Genomic DNA, 26904 nt, shown 5'->3' on the forward strand with positions numbered 1-26904 from the left:
ACAGAAAGTCTTTTACAAACGATTTTGGCCCTGAAAAGGGCACTTCTTTTTTTTTTTTTTTTTTTTTTTTTTTTTTTTTTTTTTTTTTTTTTACTTAAAGTAGGTGCTCTAACTGGTGACCCTCTGACATGACACAATCTTGGTGATGTCAAACGGTGTTTTGCCAAACTCTTTCAAGGATTCCTGGCATTGCCCTGATGTGATTGGCAGCACTGACAGCCATAGCATTACCCATCAACCGATGAACGGCAACAGGGCAATCCCACGGTCAATTGGAGCACGTGGGGCCAAGTTTGTGTAGTTTAAAAATAGTGCATTGTTGACCAACAAAACATTGATAATTTTGGTTCTTACTGGCATCACCTATCCAGGGTTAAATTTTTGTGACACAATTTATCTCCACCCTGTGTGTGTGTGTGTGTATATATATATATATATATATATATATATATATATATATATATATATATATATATATATATATATATATATAAGCTATATGTAAACTAAATGAGCTATAAAAAAGACACTGCCAAAATTAAATTCACAATTTATTTTGTGGCAAGGATAATGTTTTGATACATCATTAAATATCTGTATGAAACAAAGTAAGAAATAAGCTCTTCAATTTATTAATTCATGTATCTTCACCCTTTTTGTTTTGGGAAGTGGTAGCGTACGGGCTTATGCTTGGATCCATCATACTAGCATTGTTAAAAATATGTATTTTAACAGTTCATTAAAGGTATTACAAAAAGTTTTTAGAAAAAGAATATTTATTTGCATGGTTATTAGTTCAACTCCTATCTGCTCATCATTTCAGTCATCGCCGAGATCCGGCATCAAGAGGTTCAGTGCAGACAAGAATAATTAACACCCTTTCTGGAAGAGTGTTCCTGCATCAACATTGTGACCCTCAAGACTAAACACAATGGAATTAATGTGAAGGTAATGGCCCAGACTGGATAGGTACCTAGTGAACTTGGTTTACTCATACAAAAAATATTGTGCTTCATGTGCTTAAAACTTTATAGACAAATCGACAATTTGAATGGTTGTGGTGATTATTTGGTACCACATACTACTGCAACCAGCAGTATATAATGGAAATTATGTTTACTGACCTTGCATGTAATGGTACTCAAGGTCTGTTGATACCGTTATCACTTAATGTTAACCTATGGTTGTGCACAGATTCACAAATTACCTTCAAAATTTTCTTGACTATTCTATCCAATCAATTTTTCCAATTACTAAGGCACTTCTTAATCCATTTGCACATCCCTATTCAGAGCTCATACTGATATTCTGTGAAACACAAATTTTCTCAACATTTTACAACTTTACAACTCTGGTGGATGTGATGCCCTAAGGGAGTTTAATACACTCCTGGAAATGGAAAAAAGAACACACTGACACCGGTGTGTCAGACCCACCATACTTGCTCCGGACACTGCGAGAGGGCTGTACAAGCAATGATCACACGCACGGCACAGCGGACACACCAGGAACCGCGGTGTTGGCCGTCGAATGGCGCTAGCTGCGCAGCATTTGTGCACCGCCGCCGTCAGTGTCAGCCAGTTTGCCATGGCATACGGAGCTCCATCGCAGTCTTTAACACTGGTAGCATGCCGCGACAGCGTGGACGTGAACTGTATGTGCAGTTGACGGACTTTGAGCGAGGGCGTATAGTGGGCATGCGGGAGGCCGTGTGGACGTACCGCTGTATTGCTCAACACGTGGGGCGTGAGGTCTCCACAGCACATTGATGTTGTCGCCAGTGGTCGGGTCGGCGGAAGGTGCCCGTCGACCTGGGACCAGACCGCAGCGACGCACGGATGCACGCAAAGACCGTAGGATCCTACGCAGTGCCGTAGGGGACCGCACCGCCACTTCCCAGCAAATTAGGGACACTGTTGCTCCTGGGGTATCGGCGAGGACCATTCGCAACCGTCTCCATGAAGCTGGGCTACGGTCCCGCACACCGTTAGGCCATCTTCCGCTCACGCCCCAACATCGTGCAGCCCGCCTCCAGTGGTGTCGCGACAGGCGTGAGTGGAGGGACGAATGGAGACGTGTCGTCTTCAGCGATGAGAGTCGCTTCTGCCTTGGTGCCAATGATATTCGTATGCGTGTTTGGCGCCGTGTAGGTGAGCGCCACAATCAGGACTGCATACGACCGAGGCACACAGGGCCAACACCCGGCATCATGGTGTGGGGAGCGATCTCCTACACTGGCCGTACACCACTGGTGATCGTCGAGGGGACACTGAATAGTGCACGGTACATCCAAACCGTCATCGAACCCATCGTTCTACCATTCCTAGACCGGCAAAGAAACTTGCTGTTCCAACAGGACAATGCACGTCCGCATGTATCCCGTGCCACCCAACGTGCTCTAGAGGGTGTAAGTCAACTACCCTGGCCAGCAAGATCTCCGGATCTGTCCCCCATTGAGCATGTTTGGGACTGGATGAAGCGTCGTCTCACGCGGTCTGCACATCCAGCACGAACGCTGGTCCAACTGAGGTGCCAGGTGGAAATGGCATGGCAAGCCGTTCCACAGGACTACATCCAGCATCTCTATGATCGTCTCCATGGGAGAATAGCAGCCTGCATTGCTGCGAAAGGTGGATATACACTGTACTAGTGCCGACATTGTGCATGCTCTGTTGCCTATGTCTATGTGCCTGTGGTTCTGTCAGTGTGATCATGTGATGTATCTGACTCCAGGAATGTGTCAATAAAGTTTCCCCTTCCTGGGACAATGAATTCACGGTGTTCTTATTTCAATTTCCAGGAGTGTAGTTTGAGTACGGGACGCCAAATATCATTCAAATTGAAACCACCATCCTAGTTTATTAGGTTTTCTGACATCTTTATTGACAGACTTCTTAATTGTGTGTGCTGTCCTTAGGTTAGTTAGGTTTAACTAGTTCTAAGTTCTAAGGGACTAATGACCTCAGAAGTTGAGTCCCATAGTGCTCAGAGCCATTTGAACCATTTGAACCTTAATTGTGCTGCCCCTGAAACTAGGCATTTGCACCACAATACTGATCACATTGATTTCATTTCATGATTATCTTCAAGTCACTGCTCAGCAATGGTTTAGTTGCTTGGTTGTTTTAGTAGAGTACGTCACAGAGTTCTTTGCATCTCTCCTCGACTATTCTGGTAGTCTCTCCCAAGTAAGACAAGCCACATTTGAATGGATATCAGTTCAAAACCCAGCAATCAGAGGCCTAGATCAACTTTGTAATGTTAAAAAATCCTTATAATCTTAATTGAGGGTGTGAAATACACTGGATACCATGTTTCCATGGTCTACCAATCTTTCTGGACATTGGGCCAGCATAAGGTAAGTATCTGCTGTTTGGCTTCTCTTCATCAGTCTCAGTCTCAACCTCTTTCTCAGGCATTCTGGATATTGCCTGCATCACTCATTCAATTTGATGATCTCTGTACCCATTCTTTTGGAACATTATTTATAGGTACTGTAATTGTTTGGTGAGGCTCTCCTTGTCTGAATGTGGTCGAGCTCTACAGACCAAGATCTGTAGCACCAAATTTCTTTGTGAAGGATGGTGATGGATCAAGGCATGGAGATAAGAGTTGGAAGATGCCAAGAGAATCTGCATTTCACAGAATATTAGTGAGACCTCTGAAAAACAAAAGAGTATCAAAGGAACACTGGGCATCAGGAATCAAACTCAACTATAAACAGCAGTGTGAGACCAACAATAGCTCACAGACAGGTTGGCCTCCAGGCAGTAAATACACGGCACCTGTAGAAGACAGTGGGTTGGTCATCAAAATATTTTGTACAAAAGGGAGAGAACAGCTCAGGAGAACACCCGGAAGCTCATTATTGATGTATCAGTATGTTGGCTGACATTTACAGGAGAAAGTCCATTTCAAGAGATGCATGTTGAGTCAGTTTACTAAGACTGAAAATGAACATTGCCTGACTTATTTTGTGACATTATTTGACAATTACATGCACCCTGTTGATTTATTAAACACAGTGAACAGATAGTTTCAACAAACTGCAAGTGACCCCCAGAAATGATAGCCAAGCTGGAGCAATGTCCTTCATATACAGCATGAAAACTCCATTGTATTGTTGTCACATTCAAGACCACTGAAACTTATCATTTAGGAACATCTTCTCGTTGTATTTATAGTGGTATGATTCTGTCCTGAATCACTTAATGAGAGGGGCAAAAATCATATATTTTGCTGAAGAATGGCAGTGGAATCAATTCTCTAGGCTATCAGTACACTTTTATATACAATATCAAAGTTGTAAATTCTTTATTGGGATGTCTTTTATATGACAGTACTACCACAGTGACAGGGGCAACTAAAATTGTACTGGTGAAACATTTCTCAGATTGTGCAAAGATATATGCATTACGAACTTAAAAAATAGTAAAAACAGTCTCCTACCTCCAGGGAACAACTCTGTTATCTTTTTGTTTGTCTTGTTCTCTACCCACTCATTGATTTTTACTCTAGATTTCTCTGTTTCATTGATAAAATCAACTTCTTCAGCTTCAGTGAAAAATTTTGCAGCAGATGCTCTGAACTCTTCTTTAATTGGAAAACTTGCTTGTGCATAAACCTTGTTGGCTACTTCAAGCACTGTGTCATCAGACCCCTATAAAGAACATCAATTGTCTATACAGCCACAATGAACTAACAAACAGATGAACAAAAAGAAATGAAGTAACTATATTGATTTTAGCAATTTTCAAATATATCAAAGGGAGCACTGTTTTAATTTAATCACAAATAGGCAGTAACTATGTGTAATAAATAAAAGGTATTTCACAGGAGAAGGAGTTCAAAGTTCACAAACTTTGGGATTTAGCAGATAGCAAAATTAAAAATTGTAAGACAAATCTTGTTGGAACCAGATTTATTGCATACAAAAGGAAAAGGCATAACTAGGTGAGCTGTTAGGAATGCTAGAACTGATATCAAAACATGTGAGGAGCAAGGAAGAATGTCGAGCAAAGAGCATTGTAGAAGTTATTAAAATCCTTGATATTTAGGTTACTGGTTAACCATGTGTTCTGTAAAAAATACTCACAACAAATTTTTGAAATGGAATGTCATTTATAGAAATGTATACAAATACAGGTGATTCTACGTCTACATCTACGCTCTGCAAACCATTGTGAGGTGCAGGACAGAGTGTACGTCCCATTGTAACCCAGTTATTAGGGTTTCTTCCTGTTCCATTCACATACGGAGCACAGGAGGAATGATTGTTTCAATGTCTCTATGGATACAGTAATTATTCTAATCTTATCCTCACAATTCCCATGCGAGCGAAACAAAGGGGGTTGTAGTATATTCCTAGAGTAATCATTTAAAGCCAGTACTTCCATGGGGTGTAATTGCATAGGCCTCTGCAGCCAGAGTCAGTCGACATAAAAGTTTTCTGGGTATGGTACTGCGTCATAATGTATAAAACTACTGTTGCTCCAGAAAAACCAACATTTCGGCCACGGTTGCAGCGGCCTTCTTCTTGGTCTAATGGTCGACCCAGATGAATATCACTGCAATCGTGGCCAAAATGTTGGTTTTTTCCAGCAGCAGTAGTTTTGTACATTATGACACAGTACCATACCCAGAAAACTTTTATGTCGGCTTTCTTGGGATAGTTTACATCTGTCTTCAAGAGTCTGTCATTTTTGTTCTTTCTGTGTCTTTGTGATGCTCTCCCTATTATAACAGACAATTACTTGTAATAGCATGAATTCTTGTTTACTGTAGAACGGCTGAAGAATACTAAACATTAATGCAAGAAATACTGCTTAACAGATAGAGAGATTTGTTATATAAAATTTTCTTGATGAGCATTTTGTTTAAAGTGGTATTAGGTCGAGATTTTATCAGGGAAGTAATTGACAGGCAAATAGAGATCTTAGGAATCTGCAGATGATCTACTGATGTCAACTGCAGCCAGATTACAATGATGTTAAAGATGAAACGTCAAATGTAGTGTAATAATTTCATCACAATGTACTCACAACACGATCTGTGAGCATTTCTACTTCCTGCACTGTTGTGAGGGATTTCCTGATATATCATGTAAAAAAAAAAAAAAAAGAGAGAGAGAGAGAGAGAGAGAGAGAGAGAGAGAGAGAGAGAGAGAGAGAGAGAGAAAATATGTTTACTAAACAGCAATCTATTGCTTGAAGGACACTGTAACTATTATTTTATTACATTAGTGATTTTCTTCATTTATTTTCATTTCAGTCCTTACATATCAAGAACTACACTACTGGCCATTAAAATTGCTACACCAAGATGAAATGCAGATGATAAATGGGTATACATTGGACAAATGTATTAAACTAGAACTGACATATGATTACATTTTCACGCAATTTGGGTGCATAGATCCTGATAAATCAGTACCCAGAACAACCACCTCTGGCCATAATAACAGCCTTGATACGCCTGGCCATCAAGTGAAACAGAGCTAGGATGGCGTGTATACATACAGCTGCCCATGCAGCTTCAACATGATACCTCAGTTCATCAAAAGTAGTGAGTGGCATATTGTGATGAGTCAGTTGCTTGGTCACCATTGACCAGACGTTTTCAATTGGTGAGAGATCTGGAGAATGTGCTGGCCAGGGCAGCAGTCGAACATTTTCTGTATCCAGAAAGGCCCATACAGCACTTGCAGCATGCGGTCATTCATTATACTGCTGAAATCTAGGGTTTTGCAGGGATCAAATGAAGGGTAGAGTCAAGGGTCGTAACACATATGAAATGTAACGTCCACTGTTCAAAATGCCGTCAATGCAAACAAGAGGTGACCAAGACGTGTAACCAATGGCACCCCATACCATCACGCCAGGTGATACGCCAGTATGGCAATGACGAATACGTGTTTCTAATGTGCCTTCATGATGCTGTAAAGAGAACCTGGATTCATCCGAAAAAATTACATTTTGCCATTCGTACACCCAGGTTTGTTGTTAAGTACACCACCGCAGGTGCTCCTGTCTCTGATGCAGAGTCAAGGGAAACCGCAGCCATGGTCTCTGAGCTGATAGTCCACACTGCTGCAAACGTCATCGAACTGTTCATGCAGATGGTCATTGTCTTGCAAACGTCCCCATTTGTTGACTCAGGGATCGAGGCGTGGCTGCACGATCCGTTACAGCCATGTGGATAAGATGCCTGTCATGTCAACTACTAGTGATACGAGGCCATTGGGATCCAGCACGGCGTTCCATATTACCCTCCTGAAACCACCGATTCCATATTCTGCTAACAGTCATTGGATCTCGACCAACGTGAGCAGCAATGTCGCGATACGATAAACCGCAATCGTGATAGGCTGCAATCCGACCTTCATCAAGGTCGAAAACGTGATGGTATGCACTTCTCCTCCCTACACGAGGCATCACAACAACGTTTCACCAGGCAACGCTGGTCAATTGCTGTTTGTGTATAAGAAACAGGGTTGGAAACTTTCCTCATGTCAGCACATTGTAGGTGTTGCCACCGGCGACAACCTTGTGTGCATGCTCTGAAAATTTAATCATTTGCATATCACAGCATCTTCTTCCTGTCAGTTAAATTTCGATTCTGTAGCACATTATCTTCATGGTGTAGCAATTTTAATGGCCAGTAGTGTATTTTGAAGAAAAAATCTGTTTCAGTGGCATTTGTGATTTCCAAGTTTGTCTATCATATGTACCAAAAGCCAGTATATTAGTGAGATAGGAAGACATTATACACAATCTGTGGGTCACCCCAAACAATCCAGTCTAAAATAATGGAGAAACAGAGGGTCTAGTGTAGCAATCATCAACCTGTGCACTGTTGCAATTTTGCATGCTGTGAATGACCACATGGACAATGTGGATTTGTTTTGTAGTTAATGGCAAGGAGGACAGTTGTGGGAAACTTCATTTCTGGTGTCTACCTTTATGGCTTTGGAGCAATTCCATTTAAGATGTTAGCCAGCCTACATAAGCAGTCATAACCTTGAAGCTCAACAAAGGCATCTTACACTTAGCAGCGATTTTTGTGTTTCCAACCTGTTTGTATTATATTGCGACATTTTTATACAGTTTATAAAAGGAATAAGCTATGGAAAAGTTTTAAAACTTCTCAAGTGGAAGCCAAAAGCAAGAACTTGCTGACAACAAGAAGTAAAATGATAATGAAGATAGGAAAATACAACAATATCTACTTAGATTTGGTTTCACATCCACTGTTGTGAACAACAAAGGGAGTTCATAGTGTATTTTGTGTTTGAAAGTACTTTCTGTTGAATGTATGTTAGCTAGCTAATTAAAGTGTCATTTAGAAAGTGTTCATTAGAATGACATGGTCAAACCAAGATACATTTTTTTTTCTACAGAATGAGTCAAATGAAAGAACAAAAATAATCATTTTCTAAGCAAGTGAAAATCTTGAATGAAGCACTTTTAATAACCTATTATGCAGCTTACTGAGTAGTAAAATGTAAGAAACCCTATATGGTTGCAGAAGAACTAATTCTACAATGTGCTAGTTGCATGGTGTTCATTATGTTTGGAGAGTCCATGGCAAAACACCTTTTTCCTAACCTTTCATCTGAAATTACAATTAGTCATCAAATTCAAGAATTAGGAGATGATCTTCATGAACAAATTATAGAAAAAATCAAAGAAGGCCGTTCTGCTTTGTAACTTGATGAAGCTGCATCAATAGAGGTGCTCATATACAAGGTGCATTCAAGTTCTAAGGCCTCCGATTTTTTTTCTCCGGACTGCAAAGAGATAGAAACATGCGCGTTGTTTTAAAATGAGGCCGTGTTCATTGTCAATACATCCCAGAGATGGCAGCACCGTACAGCAGATGGAATTTTACCACCAGTGGCGAGAATGAGAACTGTTTTAAATACTTAAAATGGCGACATTTTCCTTACTTGAACAGCGTGCAATCATTCGTTTTCTGAATTTGCGTGGTGTGAAACCAATTGAAATTCATCGACAGTTGAAGGAGACATGTCGTGATGGAGTTATGGATGTGTCAAAAGTGCATTCATGGGTGCAACAGTTTAATGAAGGCAGAACATCATGTGACAACAAACTGAAACAACCGCAGGCTCACACAAGCCGGTCTGACGACATGATCGAGAAAGTGGAGAGAATTGTTTTGGGGGATCGCCAAATGACTGTTGAACAGATCGCCTCCAGAGTTGGCATTTCTGTGGGTTCTGGCACACAGTCCTGCATGACGACCTGAAATTGCGAAAAGTGTCATCCAGGTGGGTGCCACGAATGCTGACAGACGACCACATGGCTGCCCGTGTGGTATGTTGCCAAGCAATGTTGACGCGCAACGACAGCATGAATGGGACTTTCTTTTCGTTGTTTGTGACAATGGATGAGACGTGGTTGCCATTTTTCAATCCAGAAACAAAGCGCCAGTCAACTCAATGGAAGCACACAGATTCACCGCCACCAAAAAAATTTCGGGTAACCGCCAGTGCTGAAAAAATGATGGTGTCCATGTTCTGGGACAGCGAGGGTGTAATCCTTACCCATTGCGTTGCAAAGGGCACTACAGTAACAGGTGCATCCTACGAAAATGTTTTGAAAAACAAATTCCTTCCTGCACTGCAACAAAAATGTCCGGGAAGGGCTGCGCGTGTGCTGTTTCACCAAGACAATGCACCCGCACATCGAGCTAACGTTACGCAACAGTTTCTTCGTGATAACTACTTTGAAGTGATTCCTCATGCTCCCTACTCACCTGACCTGGCTCCTAGTGACTTTTGGCTTTTTACAACAATGAAAGACACTCTCTGTGGCTGCACATTCACCAGCCGTGCTGCTATTGCCTCAGTGATTTTCCAGTGGTCAAAACAGACTCCTAAAAAAGCCTTCGTCGCTGCCATGGAATCATGGCATCAGCATTGTGAAAAATGTGTACGTCTGCAGGGCGATTACGTCAAGAAGTAACGCCAGTTTCATCAATTTCGGGTGAGTAGTTAATTAGAAAAAAAATCGGAGGCCTTAGAATTTGAATGCACCTCGTAATTTTCTATGGGTGATTTGTTGATGAAAAAAGTAATTAAATGATGAAAGATCGTCTATTTTTCTATGGAAATAAATGCAGGGATGACAGGCAAGGATTTGTTTGAAATAATGGGCAACTTCATGAAATAAAACAGATTAACTGGGATCACTGTGTTGGTGTGTGTACTGCTGGTGTGCAATCCATGTTGAGTGGTCTGTAAGCACTTATCTGTGGAAAAGCTCTTGTTATTATGTGATTCCATTGCATTATCCATAGAGAAGCACTTGCTTTGCAACATCTGAGTGTTGATCTGAATCAAATACTATTAACTGTAAAATGTGGTGAGCTTTACCAAAACTTGTATCCAGAAGCCTAGATTTTTTGGAACAAATGTGTCATGCAGGGGCGGCACAACTTGGATAAGAAAGAAAGAAAGAGAAATCTATACAAACTGTACATAAAACATTGTTTCAGAGTATGTATTTTCTGATTTGAAGTGGCACATTTCGCCACGCGCTCTTTTGCAGTAGGTTTTTGAAGCTTGGAGCCAACTGCAGATTGGCACCATCTGCCCTCATAAGGGCTGTGTGAAAGGCTCAGCCATTGGTTTCTACATGCTTCTTATGACAGAGGTAGTGCCACAACTAGTCTGGCTTAAAGCTTCACGTTCTTTCTGCCAGAGAGCAGTAAAGTGCAGGACCTGTAGAAGCACGATCTGACATCTAGCGATCACATTAGCATACATTGGGGCACAGATTTCTTGTAATCCAGTTTTACAATCTTTATGCAAGATAGTGCTAATGCATTAATAAATGCTGGTTAATGCTTAATTAAATTGAATACAGAAATAATGCATTTAAATATTGTTATAAATAGCTATATGTAATTTGAATATAATTATGCCCTTAGATTTTGAAACTAAGAGCCATTATTTCAATATTGGTTATATTTCACAACAGCAGGGCTATTGCTACAGAACAAAACAAACTAACGCATTCACCACCAATTGAACATCTATTTTCCAAACAAAGGTGTAGTATTTCTGTTTATACTCATTATGTTCGTGTATTACAGTTCTGTACAAACACATTGTAGTTATTGCGAGGTCAGGTAACTGACTGTATACAGCTGTCTGCATAGTGTTATCTGTAAGGAAAAATTCAGCTGATTGTGAAAACAGAAAACATGAACAAAGTAAATGAGTTATTAAAAATGCCATTTAGGGACAAGACTCTCAGATAAAAAACACTGGGTAGGCCACTCCCGCATCAGAATCCGTAGCAGCAAACAAAAAATCGATGGATTTGTGGTTGTGAAGAAAGCAACACTGTTTTTTTGTTTTCCTTGTGTGTTATTTGGGGGAGATGTTAATTGGTATAAGACCGGAATAACTGATATTGGCTTATATGGTCTAACATGAAAGTTCATGAAATGTCAAAGTGACACATGAATAATGTGCTTAGTCTTTCATCTCTAGACAAAACCAACATTCAGCATAAATTCACAATATAGACAAACAATTGACAGCCACAACAAATGTGTAGAAAAGAATAGATATATACTGAATTTAATTATAGACTGTATTCGGTTCTGTGGTGCTTTGGAACTGGCTCTCGGGGGCCATGATGAATCTGATGCCTCTCAAAATATGGTGGTTTTTCGTGAGCTAATTCAGTTCAGTGCAGAACTGGATAAACATTTTCAAGCTCACCTCATTCAAGCATCAGTGTTCAAAGACATTTCTAAGACTGTTCAGAAGGAACTACTGCAATGTACAATGGAAAAGTATCATGATGAAGTTCATAAAGAAATAAAAGGTGCCAATTATGTTGCTATAATCATGGATGAAAGCACAGATGTGTCTTGAGAATTTCAATTGGTTATTGTTTTGCGTTATGTTGATGAGGGAAAACCTATTGCAAGATTTTGGAACTTTGTCAATCCAGAAAGTCAGCATGCTCATTCTATAGCTGAGAGTATTCTGAAAGATATTGAACAATTAATTGGCGATGATCAAGCATACCTAATAGCTCAGAGTGACAATGATGCAAATGTTGTGAGAGGCAAGTCGAACAGGGTTCAGAAATTAAAGACAAATATCCAATTGCAAACTACGTCCATTGTTATGCACTTCAGTTCAACCTTATGTCTATGGCAGCCTCTGTCAATCGCAACGCCCACATCTGTTTTGCATAGCTCTCAGGTAATTCTTCTTTCTTTTCTAACTCGCCACAGAAATCAAAAGTGTCTCAAAGCATTATTCTAAAAAGCTTGCCCCGTGTTTGTGGCGAGATGGAATTATCACTCACAAGTAGTAAAATATGTTTTTGAAAACAGGGAAAAACTTTATTACTGTTATGGAATTCACTGAAACAAGTGAGGGTATAGAACTATCTTCTACTGTTGTAAAAGCTGGTTCATACAAACAAAGACTGCAAGATAATGAATTCATTTTCTGGCTATCATTTTTCTGTAAGATAATGCCTCATGCAGATATACTTCTTAATCAGCTTCAGAAGAAGATAACCGAACCCACCACAGCAATGCAAGACAACCAGAACATTGAAGTAGTAATGCTGCAAAATGTCAGAGATGACATTGACTCCATTGTTAATGAGATTAGTTTCAAAAATGATGCTCATAAAAAAATAGATGCTTTGGAAGTGTGCAATGTCATCCTTTCTTAAATAAAATTACATTTCCAATTCACTGGACACCTCATTTCAGCCAACATATTTGATGTAAATCAGTTTGACAAATACATCACAGATTTTCCTGACAAATACCTTGAAATTAGAGACACATACATTTCTGGGAAAAAGAAAGTTGAAGGGTGAGCTTCAAGTCTTCTGTGCTAGACATGAATTGAGAACAGTTGCATTTCTTTTGCTGATTGTAGAGAATTAACTTTGTGACACATTCGACAAGACTGTTAAAGCTTTGAAACTGCTAATCAAGATGCCAATCTCGACATCAGAAGCTGAGCGGTGCTTTTCAATGCTCAAGAGAATTAAAATGTTCCTACGAAACACCATAAAAGAAGAATGACTGAGTGCTTTAGGGCTGCTATCCTGTGAAAAGTCATTTGTGTGTAAAATTGAACATTTCAGTCTGAGATGGCAGATTTATTTGCCAGCGAGAAGGAGCAACAAATCGATTTACAATATCATTCCTACTAATTATTTTGAAGCTGTCTTCCCGAAATCATGGAGTTGCTGCTTTTGGTGAGTACAATGCTTTTAGTTTTAAATGTTGGTAATTTGATTAAATTTGCTTCACAAAATCCAGATTACACGTTCGACAAATTTATACATGCTCTGTTATTTCTTGTACTGACACTCATGTTGTAGCAGACACTTTTCTGGTAGTCAGCCACAAACATAAAACAAACATGGAGCTCTGATTGTTGTGGGGAGAAGAGTGGAGTGGGGGACAAGCCAAGCTTCCCTCTCACAGAGCTGGCAGCCTATGTCCATTTTCTTTGCTCCTGGTAAGGCAGAACCGATGTAATAATGTACATATGGATCACTGATTCCATCTGGTTTTGTCAGTGTCACATTCGAACCCTGTGACAGAGCAAGATTGCTCTTTATTTCAAAATAAGGAAAGGAAATAGCATCCAAGCAGAACTCAAAGCAAAGCAGAGCACATAAACCATTTGCTAACAGCTAGAGTGCAATTTTTAGCTGAGGTTGGTGGTGTCGTTACATGGTGGTTCAGGTTACATTGATATCTTAAACAATTATACATCAAAACACCCTCTGCTTATGACTGCCACTTTACAGTGACTGAACATATCCAGTGAGGAGTGAAGAATTGTGCTGTTGATGTTGTTGTTGTGGTCTTCAGTCCTGAGACTGGTTTGCTGCAGCTCTCTATGCTACGTTATGCTGTGCAAGCTTCTTCATCTCCCAGTACCTACTGCAACCTACGTCCTTCTGAATCTGCTTAGTGTATTCATCTCTTGGTCTCCCTCTACGATTTTTACCCTCCACACTGGCCTCCAATACAAAGTTGGTGATCCCTTGATGCCTCAGAACATGTCCTACCAACCGATCACTTCTTCTAGTCAAATTGTGCCACGAACTCCTCTTCTCCCCAATTCTATTCAATACCTCCCCATTAGTTATGTGATCTACCCAGCTAATCTTGAGCATTCTTCTGTAGCACCACATTTCAAAAGCTTCTATTCTCTTCCTGTCAAAACTATTTATCGTCCATGTTTCACTTCCATACATGGCTACACTCCATACAAATACTTTTAGAAACGGCTTCCTCACACTTAAATCTTTTAAGTTTCCTTTAATTTACGTCTATGTTCACAAACTTTTTGTTAACAGTTATATCTGTACTCGATGTTAACAAATTTCTCTTCTTCAGAAATGCTTTCTTTGCCATTGCCAGTCTACATTTTATATCCTCTCTACTTCCCCCAGCAAGACGTCATTTAATTCAAGTACATTCCATTAGCCTCGTTTTGCTCTTGTGGATGTTCATCTTATATCATCATTTCAAGACACTGTCCATTCTGTTTAACTGCTCTTTCAAGTCCTTTGCTGTCTCTGACAGAATTATAATTATAATGCAAATAACAAATCTTAAGGTTTTTATTTCTTCTACTTGGATTTTAATTCCTACTCCAAATTTTTCTTTTGTTTCCTTTACTGCTTCCTCAATAAACAGATTGAATAATGTTGGGTATAGGCAACAATACTGTCTCACTCCCTTCTCAACCACTGCTTCCATTTCAGGTCCCTCAACTCTTATAATTGCCATCTGGTTTCTATACAAATTGTAAATAGCCTTTCGCTCCCTGTATTTAACAACTGTCACCTGCAGAATTTGAGAGAGAGTTTCCAGTCAACATTGTCAAAAGCTTTCTCTAAGTTTACCAATGCTAGAAACATCAGTTCGCCTTTCCTTAACCTATCTTCTAAGATAAGTCATAGGGTCACTATTGCCTCGTGTGTTCTTACATTTCTACAGAATCCAAAATGGTCTTCCCCAAGGTCGGCTTCTATCAGTTTTTCCATTTGTCTGTAAAGAATTTGTGTTAGTATTTTGCAGTCATGACTTATTAAACTTAAAGTCTGGTTACTTTCAACCTGTCAGCACCTGCTTTAACTTATAGTTTGGTTACTTTCAACCTGTCAGTACCTGCTTTCTTTGGAATTGAAATTATTATATTCTTCTTCTTGTCTGAGGATATTTCGCTTGTGTCGTACATCTTGATCATCAAATGGAAGAGTTTTGTCACGATTAGCTCTCCCTCGACTGTCAGTAGTTCTAACAGAATGTTGTCTACTCCCAGGGCCTTGTTTCAACTTTGGTCTTTCAGTGCTCTGTCAAATTCTACACAAAGTATCATATCTTCCATATCATATTCATCTACAACGTCTCCATTTCCATAATATAGCCCTCAAGTACATTGCCCTTGTATAGACCCTTTATATACTTCTTCCACCTTTCTGCTTTCTCTTTTTTGCTTAGGACTGGTTTCCCATCAGAGCTCTTGATTTTCATACAGGCAGTTCTCTTTTCTCCAAATGTCTCTTTAATTTTCCCGTAGGCAGCATCTATCTTACCCCTAGTGATATATGCTTCTACGTCCTTACTTTTGTCCACTAGTCATTCCTGCTTAGTGATTTTGCACTTCCTGTCAATCTCATTTTTTAGAGATTTGTATTTCTTATTGCCTACTTCATTTACTGCATTTTTATATTTTCTCCTTTGACCAATTAAGTTCAATATCTCTTGTGTTAGCCAAAGATTTCTACTAGCTCTCATTTTTTTACCTACTTGATCCTCTGCTGACTTCACTTTGTTCTTGTCAATCATACGCTAATGCTCCCTCTAAAACTCTTTGCAACCTCTGGTTCTTTCAGTTTATTCAGGTCCCATCTCCTTAAATGTGAGGGATTAACAAAAAGTTTTGACTCGGCTGAGGAGTTTTTGGTACGGAGAATGCCAGAAGTAATTTTGGATGGCCCCAGGGAAGTGTTTGGGACCCTTGCTGTTCATGTTATATATTAATTATCTTGCAGACAATATTAATAGCACCAACAGATTTTTTGCAGATGATTTAGTTATCTATAATGAAGTATTATATGAAGAAGGTTGTAGAATATTGTGTCAGATCTTAAAAAGATTTCAAAGCAGTGCAAAAATTGTCAACTTGCCTTACATGTAAAACTGTGGACTTCACAAAATGAAAAACATAGTATCCTATGACTGTAACATTAATGAGTCACAGTTGGAATTCATCAACTCATACATATACCTTAGTGTGACAATTAATAGGGATATGAAATGGAACAATCACACAATCTCAGATGTAGACAAAGCAGATGGAAGACTTCAGTTCTTTGGTGCAATACTAGGGACATGCAATCATTCTACAAAGGAAACTGCATACAAAACACTCGTGCAACCTGTCCTTGAATATTACTCAACCTTGTGGAATCCTTTACAAAATAGGACGCCGATACAAAGAAGGGCAGCATGAATGCTCACAAGTTTGTCTGAGCTATGGGAGAGTGTTATAAAGATGTTAAAGGAACTAAACTGGCATATGCTTGAAGATTTACACAAACTATTCCATGAAAACCTACTTGGAAAGTTTTAGAACCAACTTTAAGTGATGAATTTAGGAACACATCACAACCCCTTAAATATCACTCCCACTGGGATCATGAAGACAAGTTTAGACTGGTTACAGTTTCCACAGAGTCATTCAAGCATTTGTTCTTCCTATGCTCCTTATGGGGAAGGAACGGAAAGAAGTCCTAGTAACTGGTACAATGGAATGCACCCTCTTATACTGCACTTCACTCTAGTTTGCATAGTACAGATGTTGATGTAGACGTAGATCCACAAAGAACCCCCATATCCACAGTGTTGCCCCAGTCTGTGTGCAGTCTTTTGGTAGGCACTCAGGTTGGACATCGACAGTGATAGAGGCCACGCATGTTGCAGTCATGTACAAAGTGACCACCAAATATGCAACTTTCTGGCACCAATGTATCCATCTCTATCCAGAATGGCTGCACCAACTAATGTTGCCATCTACACCACTGCCTCTGTCACATCCAGACATTGCACCAGTGGTAGATATATCACTCTCCACCCATTCAGACATAGCTCAGATGCTGCTATCATACCCAAATGCACTAAATGCCTTCGGGACACCAGGGAAATCACAACTGGCCACTTTGACCCTTGTGCGATTTGACTGTGCTGGTAAAGTATGTCACAGATGATGGCATGTACTCATTGTCAATAATCCATGGTGGCTGTCAGAGCAGACTCAGATGCCCTTGAAGAGGTGGGCTGGATAGTACCATCAGGGAGTGCTGCATAGCTTTTCTTGTCGCCTAGACTGTGGTAGCGGCCCCTTATTAGGTAGAGGACCCACACCACCGACACGCAAGATGGGCTGCCAACCTCCTTTCAGGAGTACGGAGAGAAAAATCACCAGCGCATATAAACACTAAGAGGCTTTCCAAATAAAAACAGAACTACTTTTCCAGACAATATGTGACAGTGTTCCACCAAACGGAACTCATATGACTCATGCACCACTCTGATGACCTGGCTTTATAAGCACGCACGGACAGTCAGACCAGCAGTATTTACGTGCTGTTGGGCAACAGCTCCAGCCATTACTTATGCCGGCCCTAGTATTGTATACAGTCCCTGTAGCATTGTAGTAGCATGTTGTATTTTGTAACTGGTATAGTACATTTTGTTCCATTGTCTTGTTTCCTTATCTGGCTTGCCACCCCAAGAATTGTGGGGTTTTCTTGTTGTTCTTGGATTTAAAACTCAATGTATGCCAAGAAGGAGTTTTCCTTTAATTATAATAAAGTGTGTTCAAATTGACTGTTAGTTCTTTCCTGCCAACCACAGGACACTACAGTTACTGGTGATGAGGATAAAGCTTCCGTTTTCGAATGTAATGGCCTCCACCAAGGAACTTCTTTAGTAAGTGATGGAAACTCTATGGCAGATTCAGGCAGCGCTCACGTGTTCAGAATTTTGCCCTCACTCGCCAGCATTGCAAGAGGTAGGTCATAGAGTTGATTCCATTGCAGAAGCATTGAACACTTTGCACGTGGCTGCAGCGATGTTTCTGGCTTTCGATAGGTCTGTTGAACCACGGTCAAATTATGTCAAATGGTTGGAACAACATTTACTGGCACATGGGATCCACAATGAAAATCGAATTCAGGCTTTTTTTTATCAACAGTTTGTACACAGATGCACCGTTTAATTCAACAACTTAACCTTGAGCAGTCCTCTCATGATCTCTCATTTACCCATATTAAGGGTTACCTTTTTGAGTACTCTGATGCACAAATACACATCACTGTCACCCCCCAGACTTTCTGTTCTTGTTGAAGGTCCCAAGGTCAGACGTATCGGGAATGGATTATGAGGCTCCAGGGTCTCTCCCGTGATTGTTAATTCCGGTGCGCCAATGTTGCTTGCAATCATTCTTATGTCTCTTTGTTTATTCACAACATGGTGATGTTTCACACACCAGATGGGGGTCTTTGGGCTGATATTTTGAAGCTACAGGATCCGTCCCTCGACACCAGTCTGCTGATCATTCGTGCATTTGAACAGTCTCACCAGCTACAACCACCACGTCTTGATCCACCTGTTTTTGAGACTCACCAGTTGCTTAGTGCCAAGTGGGAGTCTTGTCAATCTGCTGGCCTTTTCTGTGAGAGGAAGTCTTTCACCTAGCTTCCATATCACAGTAGTGTGTCAGGCTTCACAGAAATATCATGTAGATGTCATGCTTCCTGCAGACACACGGGCTTGTCACAAATCATCACCTCAGGGCCTGGAAGCCTTGCATACCATTGACAGCCAAGTATTCTCCATTATTCCCCAGTCAGGTGCCTGTTTTCTCCTTACGCTGGAGGTTGTGCATATTCTGGTGGTCTTCCAAATTAACACGGCATCATCCGTTTCTACTGTGGATGGTGCCACTTACCAACACTTGGGCTTGCTGGTTTTATCCTCGTACACTCGTACCTTGTGCAGTTTCCATAATCACTGTATATCAATCGATGGCGTTTTTCTCCACTCAAATCTCTTACAACGGTCGTTCCTTCACCGCTCAGTTTTTGGTGGTCGGATACCTTGGCGCTACTAACCTTCTGGACGTGGACATTTTTGGTCATCTGGGTTTATCAGCGCAGGGTGTGGTACAGGCGGTGCCGTTTTCTTCATCAGATACCCTCCTTGCCCCGTTGCTCAGCAAATACAAAACTTGGGTCTCATCCTCCACACCAGGGGTGAAGGGTTTCACTGCACACGTTCAGTTTCTTCCCGCTGCTGTTCCTCATTGTTTTTAAGGCCCGCATGGTCCCCATTCCTCTCCAAGAAAGGCACCAGGTGGAACTTCGCCACTTACAAGATGAAGGCGTCCTTTCTCCCATAGTGCACAGTTGCTAGGCGATGCCTATCGTCATAGTTGAGAAGCTGAATGGTGCTTTACGCATCATGCGTGATTTTAACTTCACAGTCAAGTCTCAGTCCATCATTGATGCATATCCTGTCCCATAGGTGGATGACACGCTCACACGTCTTGCGGGCTCGACCGTTTTTGCCAAAATTGATTTGCACGATGCTTATTTGCAGTTGCTGTTGGATTAGGAATCGCAGCAGATCCTAGTGATCAATACCCCGTGTGGCCTTTTCCAGTGAAACCACCTTCCGTTTGGCATTGCCAGTGCTCCCGCCATTTTACAATGTTATTTGGAACACCTCAAAAGCCATGTGCCTGTGAGACCAATTATTTGGACGATGTCATCGTCGGTGGCTCATCTGCAGTGGACCTCGTGGACAAGCTGGATTGGCTGTTTCAGGTTTTTTCTGAGGCTAACCTGCATTGCTGGAAAGTAAAGTTTGACTTTTTTGCACAAGAGGTCACTTACCTCGGGTTCACAATTGATTCCCATGGCCTACACACCTCTAAGGAATATGTCGAGGTGATTCAAAACCTCCCTCCTCCCTCCAATGTGAAGCGACAGCATACCATCCTTGGTCAAATCAACTATAATCGTTGGTTTATACCCCACGCTGCCTCAATTTCGGCACCCCTGACAGGGTTATTGTGCAAGGGTGCATGTTGGCTTTGGGAGAGGGTGTGTGAGCAGGCTTTCATATGTCTCAAATCAGTTCTCTCCCACCCTCCTTGTCTGACCACTTACGATCCTTCCCTGCCCCTCATCATCTCCAATGATGCCTCAGACTATGGCCTGGGTGCGGGCCTCCTGCAAGTGGTCGATGGCGTTGAGAGGCCCGTGGCCAAAAAATTGACTGACAGTCGAACCAAATACAGTCAAATTGAAAAGGAAGCTTTGGCGCTGGTTTTCGTCCTGACGAAATTCTAAAGTTTCGTGGATAGTCGTAATTTCACTCTGAAGACCAACCACAAACCTTTGGGTGCACCTGGGTGCTGCAGTGTCTACCCAGACAGCATGCCGCCTTCAGCGCTGGGCACTCTTCCTGGCTACGTTCGACTTTGATATTGTCTATCGTACCTCTGAACAGCACACAAACACCGATTTTTTGCCTTGCCTGCCTGCTAGGGGAGACCATGAGTCTGATGCCTCCCCCTTGGTTTGTTTCCATGTGGAATCAGATGTGGACCTAGCTCTAGATGCATTTCCATTGGATGCCGATGCAGTCTGGTGGGCCACTGCTCAGGATTGGACACTGCAAGCTCCCTGCTGCCAAATTGCTGCGGGTTTTCCAACCAGCAATTGTAGCACCCACGATTCAGAGTTCCAGCATTTTTGGGATCATTGGCACAGTCTCTTTTTCCATAGTAGCATCATCCCTTTGCATAGTGACTCTGACATTCCATGGGTGGTCATAATGAATCTGTTGTGCTGCTGTGTCCTTGACCTCCTCCACGCTGGCCACTGGGGCATCATCTTCACTGAACAGCTGCCACACTGACATCTTTATTGGGGCGGTTGGGACAAAGACATTGCCTCCCTCATGTCATCCTGCACCATGTGCCAAACATGTCAGGCAGCACCCCCATTTCAGTATTTTTTGTGGCTGGATGGAGCTGCTCCGTGAGAATGTCTCCATTTGGATTTCTCCATAGGTCCGTTTCATGGTTCCCCGTGGTTCATACTGATCAAGTCTGGGTCATGATACCCTTATGTCTCCCAATTGATGAACAATACTTCTGTTGAGACCATCAAAATTCTCCGGCGCCTCTTTACTGTCGTGGGACTCCCCAAAATGGTCCACAGTTTAAGCAATTCTGTACTGCCAATTAAATTTCCCTCATCCGGCCGTCCCTTTTCACCCAATGTCAAACAGTCAGGCAGAATGTTTTGTGGGAACATTCAAGGCCTGCCTCAATAAGCTGCTGATATATCACCTACTGGAGGAGGCCGTGCTTTCCTTTTTGGCTACATATGAGACCGCCCTCCATGCCGGTAAAAGTCCAGTGGAGATATTTCATGGTCGACCATTCCGCTCTCCCTTATCTGTTCTGGTTTTTGAGGCTTCTCACCCTCCTGCCCACACACCGGTGCACTCCTTTCATGTCAGGCAGGAGGTCTGGGTGCAAATCTTCTCTCATCCACGGACGCACTGAGCACCTGTGGTCATCACCAAGTTCTGCAGCCACATGATGGCATCTCTCCGGTGAGCCAATGGTTCCACCACCAGCTGGCATATCAACCACCTCTGCCCCCTTCCGGTGGACCACAACACCCCGGGGAGCTGTCAGTGCCTATCGCCACCTGTCCTGTGGTGGAATCTCCACTTCTGCCTCTGCCTCAGCCGCTGTCTCCGCTGCCAGCTGCTAGTGCTGCATCGCCACCTCCCACCCCTGCCAGCCACAAACCCATGGACGTTGACCAGGACGCTCCTACTCCTATTGACATTTGTGGTGCTGTGCAAATTATTTTTTTGTGACTCATGTAGTACTACGCCAAATTGGCTTTATAAGCATGCCAGGACAGTCAGACCGGCAGTGTTTACCTACTGTTGGGCAACAGCTCCAGCCAGTACTTACACTGGCCCTAGCATTGTATACACTCCCCATAGAATTGTAGTAGCATGTTGTATTTTGTAATCGGTTGAGTAGATTTTGGCCAGTATTTTCTTCCATTGTCTTGTTTCCTTATGTGGTTTACCTCCCCAAGAGTTGTGGGGATATTTTGGTGTGCTTGTGTTTAAAACTTAGTGTATGCCAAGAAGGCATTTTTCTTTAATTACAATAAAGTGTGTTCAAATTGACTGTTAGTTCTTCCCTGTCGACTGCAGGAGACTGCGTATACTTCACAATGGATCCAGTAGACAGATCACTGACCCCGATCACCACCCTCCATCACCTCAAATAAGGCATAAATGGAACACTTCTGTCCCTGCAGACCTATTTCAATAATAAAGGGTGTAATATTGTAAGATATCAATACTGACAATCCATCAGAGCTCATGGAAGCAGCGTAACTATGTTGTGTGCCATTACATTAGACAAGCTGCAGCCACCAGTCTCAAGGTAGGAACAAGGGCAACCATGGTATACATGAGCAAGTTTATGTTATGATATAACTTACTGCCAACACACTTCTGGTTGGATCTTCTCACTGCTATAGTCATTATATTTAGACACTGGGTATTAACTCTGTTTAATGGACTTATGTATGTGCTGCTTTTGGGACTTTGGCTTTGTATCAGACATTTCTCAGATGTGTACCAGATAGTGCCCACTGGCACCATATTAATCAATTCTCACGGTTGTAGCTTTACCTCCGTGTCTAATGCTGTACTCACAGTTCTTGTATTAAATGTGAACTGTAGTTTATTCATCTCATACAGGGGCAGTGGCAAGAGGGGGGGGGGGGGGGGGAGTGGGGCTACAGGCACCCCACCCCCCCTCACCCAAGGGAGTATCATATTACACTGGATAAAATGACTTCAGAAATCAGCAAATACATTACTTCAACAGATTCAATATTTTTTTGTAATTATATAGCAATATAGGTTGCACTGTATTTCAAACACATTTTAACAAAATAATAAAAGGTAAATATCATTTAACTTAAAATAGGCATCTTATTATTTATTAATATACATTGGATGTGATGTCATCGACTTATTCAAAAAAAGAAACAGAGACAAATGAGCACGATAAATTGGGCAGAAGATGGAAATAGCCAGTGAATTTTATTACAGAATTTTTTTTATATTCATGTCAAGTTCAAGATTTTACATTCATGTCATCTTCTGTATATAGAAAATTAATGGTGTAAGTTGACCTTTTTTATGGTTTATGCAATTTGTAAAATCTTCCATATTAAAATAAGTTTTTTGCCCTGAACTACAAAACAGTTACCAAAAACTACTTTAAGCAACACCAAATTTTACCAATTTGTCAGTGGAGGACCCCAACTCTCCTTTTGTTAAGCAGTATTCCATTTCTCAAACTCCACACCCCCTCCATAATTTGCCACCCCCATCACTGATTTCTAGAATCGCCCTTGATCTCATGCAATCCATTTGGTTTACATACTGAAGATTTGTCAGAAAGTTACATTACAATTAAAAATACTTTTACACTAATACATAATAATACAGCACTGAGATGATTTTTCTATGAACAATAATATATATACTAATGAGGATATGTAACAAGTATATCTAGCTCATATTACCAGTTAGTCCTGCACAAATTCATCCATTGAGTAATGGCATTTCCGTACCAATGTCTCATATAGCCTTCTTTTCAGTAGACCTAATTTCATCATCATTAACATGTTCCCTTTTAATGTTTTATAGATTTTCATCCCTGTTTATTGAGGAGCATACAACTAGAGGTGGTGGGTGGTAAGCATAAAGATTTCTTTGTTTCTTGTGTCATCTGTGTGAACAAAATGGTTTCACTCAAACAATTGCTGTCTGGTATACAAGAAGATTGTTATAACATATATTGGGATAGGTCCACACCATGATAGCCAAGTTTCTCCAAGAAACACTACTATATCTGATAACAGATTCTTGTATTTGCTACTTGTTGTGATTCCATGTCAGCTGCAGTTGATAATATTTGCAATGCAAATATAAACATATGTGTATCAGTTACTGTACTCAAAATATTCTCTCCCGACAATGTTGTGGGGACTGAATGGTTGAGTAAAGCCACAGTATTTGCAATAAGAAAATACCACAGCATGAGATAATGAAAAAAAGGTATGTATTTTTAGCCAAATAATTACTGGTGCTAAAGTACTGATTTTACTGGAACTTAACTGGAACCTCAGTTAATTTGAGTGCAGCTACCACAATAAAAAATAGCTTGCTTGTGACAGGGGATGTTGTGATATTGTGGCATGTGGATAAATTTCTGAGTTTATTGGGTACACTGTTAAAGAAACTGTACAGTAAGGGCAAATACTCTTACCAGAAACCTGTATCATCTCTACACCAGGATTCCTATGCTGCACTTGTTGCTGCTATAACATGCCCAGTGCTTCCACCCTCTACTGCTTACTACAGCCCCACCTCTGGTAAATCCTACAACACTGAAGTAAAATCAACATATACAATCACAAGTGTTGTTTACCAACTAATGTGTACTCACTGCATGGTTTCTTATATAGCAATAAGCAGTACTAAAGTCGCTTAGTGCATAAATAAACACACAAGAACTTTGTGAGTACAGCTATATGCTACATGGTTTTCAGCCTGCTGTTTTCAGCTTTCTGCTTCCCATGCAGTGTCTAATCTGGCTTTATTTTGTATTTAGTGTTCATGCTCCTCACCACCACTTGGAGGATAAGGAGGAGTTTGTCAGTTTCAGCTGAAAGGTGCTTGTCATGTGGATGCATTTGAGTATTCAGTCTGATGAGCCAAAGCAGATGTGTTGCCTTGCAAGTTAGTTTTGACACAAATTAGCGAAGTAAGAAACCAGAAAAAGAAATGTCAGGTACGGCCTTTCTGCCATACATTTCCAGAGTGATGAATAGAATTGGCCATATATTGCACAAACACGGCATAAAGACAATTTTCAAATTGACAAGGAAGATTAAAGAGTGTCTTAGATCAGCGGGACCCACTTGCAATGTCAGGAATATACCGCATACCATGCACATGTGGAAAAGTTTATGTTGGAATGTCTGGACGATCAGTCAACACCAGGGTCAAAGAACATAAGTGACATTGCAGGTTGTGGCAGGTGGAGAGATTGGCCATGGCAGAGCACACACTGAGACCGACTGCCCACGTAATAAAATTTTCCGACATGGAAGTTCTGGCTGGAGAGAAGCACTATCACACCCGCTTGTTCAGAGAAGCTGTAGAAATGCAAAATCACATGAATAGCTTCAACAAGAAAGAGGAAGGCCTTAAGGTAAATGGATCCTGGCTTCCCGTACTGCAGCAAACAACAGTCACAGGTAGCAAGAGGACAACCGCACCGAGAATGACCACGGAGAAGCCCTCGGACGTTGGTGCACCAGGTACATATAGTCTGCAGCTGCGAGCTCAACTCCAGTTCACCACTGGCAATGGAGGATGAAGCTTTGACAATGCCAGCCACTTGTGCTGGTGAAATGTCAGTGAAATCATCAGATGAATGTCGGCCAAAGAACCCAAGACAGAAGCCAGTAGACAGTTTGTCAACAAGTGGCCACAAAAGCCTAAACAATTTTGTATTTGACACAACTGCTTCAACTTTTTATTTATAAGTATATGCAATGGAATGGATTTACGTTACCACAATTGTCTTTTTGTCTATTACTGTTAGTTTTATTATGGTCTTGCAGCTTAGAGATATTTAATTTTAACTTTCGTACACAACTAAAGATGGAACTGAGTCTCTGAAACCTGGTAGTGCAAAGACTTTAGTCAATAAATAACTGTACAACTACAGAGGTTGTTTTAATCATAAACATTACATGTAACAGGTGTGGATGTCCCACCAGAAAAGAATAATGTTACTTATATAATGGCTGCAGATGTTCTGTGTGACTTTATTTTGCAAAGTAAAACAAGAAAAGCATTGTTAAGAAGTATATGGAATCATTGGCTTTTACCTAGAAGCTGCAATAACTTAAAATCATTATAACTAAACGTCTTGCATTACAAGAGAGCTGTTGTGTGCAACTTATACCATTTAGCCTTACACCAATGCTGGTGATTTACCAATTGCAGTTTAAACTTTTAATTCCACTTCATTTTCTGATGCATAAAAAAATAAAAAATCCTTCCAACAGAGAAAAAATGGCACCTCATTCTTGGAAAGCCAATCATTACCGTTTTGTACGTGCTTTGTGGTGCAGCCATTGTCATTTCTGTATTTTTATATAAATTTTAAGCCACTCTTAACCAGTTTGCTATCTTCAATGTATTTACTTACATGAGAATGAGTCTTTCTATATGAGTAATATAAAAACACAACAGATGATTCATACAAACCTGCAAACGATTTGTTAATTCTCTAAATCCATTCTCAATAGTCTCCTTATCAGATGGAAGACATAAGCCATCTGCAATCTCCTGAGCAGTGTTACCCTTTGCACCAAGATGTACAAGAGCTAAAATTACCTGCATGCTTGTTGGGGAGAAAAACAGGTTACCTTTGACTTCTGAGAGAATCTGTAACAAAAGTAGTGATGTTGAAAGGATACTAAGCAGAAGTTACTTCAGTGTGTCAACAACATTTATCTGCCACAAAGAGAGACATTCACAAAAATACAGTAGTAGTCTGATGGAAAGAAATTTGAAGTAGGCATCTAAGAATCCAGGACAATAGTCCTTTGGTGACACACCATTCAGCAAGGTTAAAGAACAAGTATTTGAGAATGACTGTAGGAC

The 26904-nt window shown here is 41.0% G+C and overlaps 1 protein-coding gene across 1 annotated transcript in view; it reads right to left on the minus strand.

Annotated features, from left to right (window-relative positions):
- Positions 1-26904, minus strand: part of LOC126458476 (serpin B6-like) — a 238280-nt gene that overhangs the window by 130942 nt on the left and 80434 nt on the right. Inside the window, exons 3-4 of the mRNA XM_050095570.1 lie at positions 26506-26685; positions 4450-4660 (exon numbers count right to left, since the gene is read on the minus strand). Of these exons, the coding sequence (XP_049951527.1) occupies positions 4450-4660; positions 26506-26685 (391 nt within the window). The remainder of the gene's footprint in view (positions 1-4449; positions 4661-26505; positions 26686-26904) is intronic.

The sequence above is a fragment of the Schistocerca serialis genome, chromosome 2 (genome assembly GCF_023864345.2).
Source record: "Schistocerca serialis cubense isolate TAMUIC-IGC-003099 chromosome 2, iqSchSeri2.2, whole genome shotgun sequence".
NCBI lineage: Eukaryota > Metazoa > Arthropoda > Insecta > Orthoptera > Acrididae > Schistocerca > Schistocerca serialis.